Raw genomic sequence first — 9,747 nt, forward strand, 5'->3', positions numbered from 1 at the left:
TTGGGGGGGGGGGGGGGGGGGGGAATTGACATGAAAGTTTCTTCATGCAGCTCAAAAAAATCTACTTATAATAAAAATAAATAAATCTAGAGTTTCATAGCAATCATTCATTGTCACTATACTTACTAACTTACATCCCTGGGCGACTTGCTTGGGATGCTGCAATCACAACTTTCTGGCTGGCATTTGTCTGGTATACTGCTAGAATGTAAGCCATTAAATGTCTAGGGGAAGAGCAGAAAAGTAGCTGATCACATGCTTTGTCTAGAACAATGTAGCCCAGTGTTACTAAAGGCGAAAGCTGAAAAGCGCAAAGTGCTAATAAAGCTTGGCTTTGATGAAAGGCGCAAAGGGAGAAAAACCCAACAAAGGTTGGGGTCGATCCCACGAGGAGTAAGAGTGTGTCAAGGTGTCCAAGAGTGTGAATTTCCTAAGTTATTCTTCAAACAAAATAGTGAGTGAACAGTTAACTCTAAAACTAGACTATTTTACTCCTAGCATTTGGGGATCTCAGATGTGTCGATATCAATGGTGGCTTATTATTTTGATGAATCATTTCTTCGGACAGAAGAACTTAAATAAAAATACTTAATAGCATTGCAAATACATTTATACAAAACTTCTAGTCTTCTACCCGAGCACACACAACATAACTGTAGATAGCGAAAAAAGAATGAACGGGTCTTGTAGGATTCCCAAGAAATTCTTCAATTTCTTCCGGAAACAGATAGATATTCTCCAGATAGATATTCTCCAGCTAAAAGCCAGACTGTGGATCTTATGGAAGGTTTACAAAAACATGTACCAATTACCAAAATCACATTTTTATAAGCTGCGAATGTTATTTTTTTTTTTTTTTGTATTAACCGAGAAATCCGTACTGTTGACCCTACCCTTTGGACCAATCACAGCCTTCTAAACTCGGTGGATAATGGGCCCGCCCCTCTACCCTTCTCCACTTAAATACCGTGCTTCGCTTTGCATGGTGTGGGGCTTGAACCTGCAACCTAAGCCACAAATCCTCCACCTTTTGCCACTTGAGCTAGGCCTTGGGGGCAGCTGCGAATGTTATTTTTTTTTTATGACAAGGGAAACCCGCAGCCGCTACCCTTTGGGTGCGCACAAGGTAAAACCCCCGCTCCTATGCAATAGCTCGCAAACCACATAGGAGAGGTAACCCGCACTAGGCAAGCCTGGTGCGACGAGCTCAACCCAGAAGGCAAACCCCTTGCTTTCGCTGGCAAGGGGTTTCGAACTTGAGACCTCCAACATGGAAGTCCCAAGCTCAAACCACTGGGCCACCCCGAAGGGTAGCTGCGAATGTTATTGAACACTTGGAATGCAAGAAAGTATGATTTGTTTTTGATTTTAAAAAGGATCGGGGTTGTAGCCTCAATAAGGTATAGCTAGTTCATGAACACAACTATCTTGCTGAAATACGTAGGATTAATGAAAATAATTCAATTGATAATTACTTACTGGAGTTTTCCAACTCTAGCAAGGGAATCCCCAATAGTTCTTTCAAACCCAAGGGAAAAATATTAAGACCCAATTGATAGACCCAAGTAGGAATCTCCCTATTCCTATTTTGATTCCATTAATCAAGCATACATTTTTTGGAGAATGGTATATCTTGCTACTTGTTCAATACCAATCCAATTTCCACTCTTCCAAGCAAGAAATGGATGTGAAGGGCTTAATCTAGTGTTTGCAATCACAATAAGAATAGAAACTCCAGCTATAAGGTGAGTGGACGGTTAACTCCAAATCCTCCCCATTCCTTTGGATGATGTGACAACTCTCAAATTCACTAAATGTTGCTTGTTTATTTCTTCCTTTGTATCCCATAAAAAGTTTTGTTGAAGTCTTTGCAACTTGTGTCACTTTACAAGGTCAAGGAGTGCAAAAGTGACATGAATTGTTGGAAGTAAGGCATTTCTCCTTGAAGTAAATTGATGCATGCAAGGTCAAAGTTATCTTGGACAAGGGTATCCTAGTTGCATAATTACATTGCTTTGTAAAGATGTCCATAATTAGTACCCAAATAGAATCAAACACAAGCTATAACCATACTAGAAAATTATGTGTGTTTACTTTTAAGTCTAGTTATTTAATCATCTAGAATAATTGTCCAGTTGTTAGCATCATTTCACCTCTCAGAGATTACCTTGTATCTAACTTGTTCTTAGTATTGTTAAATGTGTGCGTAACTCCTGAAACTCAGTGAAGTCCATGTTGTGCGCTTTGTCGCACTTAGTTAGCGCTTTAGTGTAGGCGTCAAGAAGCTAAGGCATGTGCACCTTCGCCAATGGGTTTTGTCATTAAGGGCATATGTATAGCTTATCATAGTTCTCCTATTCTCTCCAAGAGTTCCAAGTAATTATTGTTTGTGTTTATAGTTACATTTTTTTACAGTAGATTTCTATTTTCTATTTCATTGGCGATTTCTTCACTAAAGCCGGCGCTTTAATTGCACTTTGTGATTAAAGCTCAAACAAACTTTTTTAGGCTCTTTTTGCACTTTTAACTTTTGAGTTTTGACTACTCTGCTTGTTCTTTCTTTTAATTGGTGGATATATTTTTAGGTCAAAGTGCGGAGAAGGCTATCTAAAAGTGTTCTAAATCAAAGAATCAAGGTAGTGGACGATCACCAAACAGATACCATCTTTCATGGCTTTAAGCCTGTAGCTTTGGCATCTGATCTGTGAGTTTGACTTTTACCATGTTGTGCTTTTTCTTTCAACTCCTTAGCTGAGGATTCTATGGGCAAAAGTAGCCAACCAAGCAGTTTCAGGGGTTGAGGCGTTGAGCTTATATAGCCAAGTCTTGTCCATGAAATGTTTTGGAAAAAAATAAGATCTGTTGTGGACAAATTGTTTCATTTACATTTATATCATTTCTTAAATATCAATTTGGGTGCTTTTCTTTTTGTTGTTGATATTTTTACTAAAACTTGACGTTAAATTTTGTAAGGAAAGACATATCCTTAAAAATGATTGGCATACATAGAGGTCATACTGTCCATTTCTTTTCAAGCTGCGAAAGCACTTGAGATTAATATATATTTTTTTATAAGGTAACAACTTGTATATATATCAAAAGTCAACACCAGGGGTGTTTCTGGAAGGTAATTACAACCTCCATAAAAAGGAGTCAATGGAGGGCTAAAACAGAGAACTAATTTTTTTTTTGATGACTGTGGTGTCCAGGCCAGCTTTCTCGCACATCGACTAACATTTTACCAGAAAAAAACAGAGAATTAACAGCTATCTTTATTACACTTTGCCTATCAGTTCTATGAGATCTCATGTATCCTCAAAAAGATTATTTTTACACCAAAAGAAGAAGAGACTAAGACAGTTCATCCTAAATAAGTTGATGGATTTGCTAAAAATTTCAAAGAGTCTTGAATTTCTTTCCTTCCAAGCCAACACACCAGATGCAGGCTGGAATGATTTGCCACCAGTGCTGAGAATAGTTGAATTTGTGGTGAAATGCCTGTTGTATGTTCAAACAGTGGTGCCTCTTAGCTAGTGTTTGACCATAAATTCCCAAATATTTTTAGGAAACCAGATTTGGGTGAAGTTAGGATTGAAATTTCAACACGTATTTGGCCATAGTTTTTGGGAAACATAATCCACTTTAAAAAAAAAACACGAAACATGGTTTATACCCATAAGTTCGACACAAAATTATCATTTTTATAATGAACTTGGTAATACATTACCCAAAAATCATAACACAATATTTTAATAAAAATTGCTCATAACACAATTACCGGCTATTACATTTAGTTATGTAGATCCATTGATGTTTCTTCTCGATTTCCTCCTTTCTACGAAATAGCAAAAATAGAAGATATACTAATTTATTTAGTGCTATACTTAATAGAATGTGGTGGAAATGGATAGTTGGCCGTTGCGAATACGTTTAATGAGGGGTTGGGTAGATATAATTATAGTTGGAGTCATAATTGATGTTTACTTTAGTATAAAATATAGAAGTTTGGGGTAAGCTTTAAAATTTTAAAAGATGCAAGTATATTTTGGCCCAAAGTTTGCATTTCTTTTGTTGTTGCATATTTCGGGATTATGCCAAACAATTTCTGCAAATCCCCCGCCCCCCAAAAAAATAAATAAATGGTCCTTAGTGATATCCCTATCTCGGTTCCACAGGTAAAGCATTTAAAAAGAGGAATAGAAGTGCTTATCAGCAAATAGAAAAAGAAAAAAAAAACTGGAGGAGATCTGGATTAACTTACTACTTGATCAAAAAGATCTGTATTAACTTACAATAGTTTGTGGCAAGGACAAATCATCGAAGAGCTGTTGAGCCTATGATGGTGGCACCTCACAAGCAACTGGCCTTAAGAAAGTGATGGATAAAATTTTTCCAATTGAGCTCCTGACATGTTGGTCAAAGAAAAATCCAATGTCTTCAACCTTTTCCATGCTTAGGAAAATAGTGTTTCTTGTCAAGAGAGATACCATTACTTCTCCTTTTCTAGTGCTTGTTGTTGAACTATCTCCTGTTTCTGAATTATTGTTAACAGAGAGTCATGCTCCATTTTATATCATGCCAAATGTTTCTGTGGCTGTTATCCCCAAGTCACAAGCTAGAATTCTTTTACTTGAGATGACAGCCTTAGCAGGCTACTAATTAAACTAGAAAATTAAGTGAGATATTGAGTACTTTTAGCTAGTCTTTCAAATAGTGGGTTGAAAATCAATTTGTAGACACTCTGTTAGCCGTTTCAACCCAAAACTTAGACGGGCCAATTTTGAATTCAACCTATTGTCACCTATATTTAAGTATTGGGACACTTCCACAGACCTCCCTCCAGGTTTGGTTTCGTAATATTAACCTCACTTGTGCTTTGTGATATGATGTCTGCCTCCATTATACTGTTTTTTTTTGTAACAGTTGTTTGAATCTATTTATTTTTAATGCAAAAATAATTATAATTTGACCAGTTTGTCCTTTCTAATTTATCATCAAATTTTAGTTTTAAGAAAAATGCTTTTTGAGAAGTAAGAATATCAATGAAAAGTGAGAAGCAGAAACTTGCCACATTATTATCTGAAGCACCCACTATGCTACAAGTATAAAATCATAATTAGGCAAAAACTTGACAATCCCACCTAGCTGAAGCATCCCACAGTTACACAACCCATTATAACTGCTTGACGTAATTAATGTCCCACCCCAACTAAATTTCATATTGTCCAAGATCAAAAAGCGTTACATTAGTCTCTTCCCACTTTTCACATCCTAAATGTTTTCATCAATATTGTGGTAAGTTTCCTCTTCTCTACGAAATTAAGTAACTTTGAAACTCAAAAGTGATGATAAATTCGAAAGGGAAAATTCATCGTACGCACTTAAGGGTGTCACCTAGTGGTCAATGAATTGGTTGAGGACTATGAAGTCTCAAGTTCATATCCCAGCAGAGGCAAAACACTAGGTGATTTCTTCCCATTTGTTTTAGTTACACAGTTATTTGGTACCTGTTGTTGTTGGTGGGAGGTGGCAAGTATCCTGTGGAATTAAGTTGGTGCAAGCTGGCTCTGGCCCACAATTATCAAAAAACTGAATTCATCATATGTTAGTTATTGGCATTAATGATTAGTTTTATGAAGACAAACTTGGAGAAAGGTCAGTAAATTTATCCCTTAATTATTTTACATACACAACATGTCAGTAAATTTGGGACTGATTGGGTAGGTTGCATCACTTGCACTAATTTTGATACCTTTAGTTGATAGAGAGTGAAATTATATTAAAGGTTCAATTACAAGAAGAGGACATTGACGAGGAGCTCTCTGAATTAACAGAAGTTATTGGGATCTTTTGTTATTCACTTACCTGCGATTCAACCTGTTGTTATGAAGGAGGGATATATAATAGATAGATCTCAACAGTGGAAGGTAAATAATGAATCTTATGGCTTTTTGATAGGTCAAAAGCTGCAAGAGCAAAAAAATTGCTTCGGAAGAAAGAAATGTTAAAGGAAGCAAAAAAAGCTGCAGCTTTGGCTGCTGGAGCTGACTGGAAAAGTGATGATTCGGACAGTGAGTTTCCTGTGAGAAGCCCATAGCCAATGTCTTCTGTTATAGTACATGTTACATACTTTTTATACCCTTGATTTTAACCTAATACTTCCTTCTCTTTCTTGTATGCTATCCTAATTCTTAAGGAGGAGCACGTATACCGAGAGCCTCCACTACCAGATCTTCTAAAAGACGAGGAACACCTGTGCCTTATTGTAGATGTTAGTATTTCTTGCTTCCCATCTCATCTCTTTCTTTAATTTTTTTCTTGCTTGTTTTGATTGTTATCTTTTTCTTTCTTTTCCTTGATGATCATGTCAGTTTCATATGAGCTCTTGTTCCATTTTCACACATTAATGCACTTGTTGTGTTTATTCGTTTTTAGACGACACATGCTTACAGTTTTTATACCAGTACAGATAGTTATTAAGTCTAAGCAGAGGTATGAGATGTCTTCTTTGACATGTGTAGTTGAATATGACAACATACACAGGAAATTTCAATGCTAAATAGATCTCCAATTCTCTTCTGATTCTTTGCTTGCTCTTTTTACTAGTACTTGTAGTTCTGTCAGACAGAATGCAATTTTTCACTTTAAAGTCCTTTTTTGTAGCTCTGCAAGGCTTTAATATCCTTGCAAAGGTATTGGGATGCACTTGAGATCATTAATCTGTGTCTAAAATTGGCATCCAGCACATTGTCTGTTGAGAAAAAAGAGGAGCTGCAAGCTCTAGGAGCTCGTAAGTTTCAACTTGTAGTGTTAGCACTCTCTCCCTTTACTTTTGTTTGTATAAACTACTTTGAGACATCTGTTGGTAGGTTGAGATATACTAGGTTTGATTAATGTTGTAAAGTGAAAGGCAGAGATGCATGCTTGCTGAAACGTTCTTTTTCTATCTTGTAGAAGTAGGATATAACATTGCTGATCCCATCCATGGGTTCGATTGTGCACGTTCCATTGTCGGTCAGCATCCTTACAGCTTTGCAGCATGGAATTGCTACTACAAAGTAATATCAAGGTATCAGCAAATTTGTATCAGTATTCTGAACGCTCTTCTGTTTTTGTGGTTGGTACTAGTGGAATCGGTTTCTGTTTCCCTTGTTAAGCAGGTACTTGGCAGAATTAACTGAATAATATAGGTAATTAACTGTTTGTAAATGTTTGTTTGCACTCGCTGATTCTGCCGAGCTCCCGTGAGTTGAGATAGGGAGAATGTGGCTAATAAGTTTCTTGTGCCTACACTATGTTGGAAATATTTCATACTGTGCATTTAATAAATTTTATTACATGCACTACTAAAGTAACAAGGATTGTTTTTGTGGTTGGGCATTTTTGGGGACTAAGTAACAGTCAGCAAGCACTGGCATGGATTGGTTCTTAGGGTTTATATATCCTAAATGTACTACAGAAAGTTCTTGGAGGGACATGGCTGTCATTGGTCGTGTTGGAACCCACCACCCATCCAGTAGTATTTTGAGTATAACATTAAGGTTTTTTTTAAGATCGGTAAATGATAAAGAGTACCACATTAAGGTTATGAATAGCTATTTGATTCATGCTCCTTGTTTGACTTCTTTCCTTCAATAGAATAGTGTTATTTTGTATTATTTGAATTCATTTTGGCGTCTTTAACTTCCTAGCTTTTCAGGTTTTCCAATTATTATATCCTATACTCTAATAAATTAAAGTATAATGATGTATTCACATCCTACAACAACAATATGCTCAGTGTAATCCCACAAGTGGGGTCTGGGGATGGTAATACGTAGACCACACCCGCTTGTATTAATCTTTGTGATAATTGTATTTTTTCCACCACCTCATCGTCCGTGTTTTGATCCAGCAGCCTGCTTTTCCAGTAGCATTTTGAGAATCATAATTTGATTTATGCTCCTCAATTTTGTTTGACCTGATTTCTATTTGAAACTGTATATTGTCTGTCCTTCAACAGCAATTTTACAATCATCAGGAAGTTAATTGACATAAATAATACATATTTTATATTATTTTGAATTCACTTTGACATCTTTAGATCTCCAAGCATTTCGCGTATCATTATTTCCTATACTCTTAACAAATTAAAACATAAAATTGTATTCGGACATTCTAGTATAAAACTTTGTGCTTGCTAAAGTAGGTGGTTCAGTTTGGGAAGGAGGGACTATCTTATTTTTTTGAGATAAAGGTAACTGAAGGAGGGACTATCTTATGCATTTAATGCAAATACAGTTCTCAGATTTGAACTTTAACACAATTAATTGATACTTTTTAGTAACTTCAGTTGTTTTTTCGTCAGCCTAGTAATCTACTAGTCTTTCAATTGTTTTCCTGTCCACTGTAGTTTTGAAACTTAAACATCTTTGCCATCTTGTCTTACAAATTCATGACTGCATGATCTTATCTCTGATTTATTATTGTAACTTGTTTGTTTGATTATGGATGATCATGTACAGACTAGATAATCGACATTCGAAACATAGCAAGTTCTTGAGCCATATGCGTGCCAAACACAAAGATTGCATACCACCAATTATTATTGCTGGTCATCAGTTTACCACGATCAGCCATCATCAAGATGCGGCTAGAGAGTATTTAGAAGCTTATAAGCTGATGCCAGATAATCAGTTGATAAATCTCTGTGTCGGTATGGGTTTCTTCTAACAATCAAATAAAAGAAGGCAGACTTGACATTGTTTTAATCTTTCATGGTATCAGTTTCAAGGTTTGACCTTTGCCTTTTTTTTTCCAGGAAGTGCTATAGTAAATGTAGCTCTTGGATTCAGACTTCTGAACAAGCATCAGTGTGTACTACAGGGAATGGCTTTCCTGCATAATAATTTGAGGCTTTCAGGAAACAGTCAGGTTCTACTTTGAACTTGCCTAGCCTTCTTTGAAGTCTGAAATACGACTTTTTTGTGACGACCTAAAGTTTAATATTTTTCTTTTCCATTACATCAACGTAGTTAGAAGTGTTGGGGGCATCTAAAGGAACCCCTTGAATCTCTTTTGCAGGAAGCACTCTTTAATTTTGGTCGAGCTTGTCATCATGTTGGTCTTGTTTCTGAAGCTGCCATATATTATCAAAGAGTACTTGACACTCACGAAGACGATTATCCCATCCCAAAGCTTCCTAATGAGAACCTAGATCCCGTGGAAAATAGAAAACCAGGTTACTGTGATCTACGCAGAGAAGCAGCATATAATCTGCACTTGATTTACAAAAATAGTGGAGCACATGATCTGGCAAGACAGATACTGAAAGATTACTGTACTGTATGACAATGACAATATGCGCTATAAGGACAAGATAGATGTATGCAGATTTTATCCCTACCTTTGTGGAGGAGAGAGATTGTTTCCGAAACAAGTGTAATACAAACTTTGTTATAATAATTCGCTCTTGTCTGATTGGATATGGATCAACAACTCAAACCAAACAAACAACTGACCAAATAGCATGAGCCAAAAAAGTGAGTATAAACGCTTGCAACGTGAGTTGAACAATAAACCAAGTATTGAAACCATGACTATCCCACATTCTCAACCAAACATCTTCATTGAGAGTAAACTCAAACGTTAATATTACAAAAATTCAGTATATACATTGCATAATTTTTTATTCTTGGACCAACCGAAAAAAGGATTACAAATAAAATGGAGAGATTATCTAGGACTTTCTTTGTATAGAACTCACAT

At 36.2% G+C, this 9,747-nt stretch overlaps 1 protein-coding gene across 3 annotated transcripts in view; it reads left to right on the forward strand.

Annotated features, from left to right (window-relative positions):
• LOC102594364 (general transcription factor 3C polypeptide 3) overlaps window positions 1-9,464 on the forward strand; it is an 18,731-nt gene extending 9,267 nt beyond the window's left edge. For all 3 annotated transcript variants that reach the window (XM_006356511.2, XM_015312964.1, XM_015312963.1), the window contains exons 11-18: window positions 2,586-2,704; window positions 5,959-6,082; window positions 6,197-6,271; window positions 6,664-6,790; window positions 6,955-7,069; window positions 8,505-8,695; window positions 8,801-8,913; window positions 9,064-9,464. In XM_006356511.2, the coding sequence (XP_006356573.1) occupies window positions 2,586-2,704; window positions 5,959-6,082; window positions 6,197-6,271; window positions 6,664-6,790; window positions 6,955-7,069; window positions 8,505-8,695; window positions 8,801-8,913; window positions 9,064-9,330 (1,131 nt within the window). In that variant the 3' untranslated portion in view covers window positions 9,331-9,464. The remainder of the gene's footprint in view (window positions 1-2,585; window positions 2,705-5,958; window positions 6,083-6,196; window positions 6,272-6,663; window positions 6,791-6,954; window positions 7,070-8,504; window positions 8,696-8,800; window positions 8,914-9,063) is intronic.
• The last annotated feature ends 283 nt before the right edge of the window (window positions 9,465-9,747 follow it).

This window comes from Solanum tuberosum, unplaced genomic scaffold (assembly GCF_000226075.1).
Source record: "Solanum tuberosum cultivar DM 1-3 516 R44 unplaced genomic scaffold, SolTub_3.0 scf00222, whole genome shotgun sequence".
NCBI lineage: Eukaryota > Viridiplantae > Streptophyta > Magnoliopsida > Solanales > Solanaceae > Solanum > Solanum tuberosum.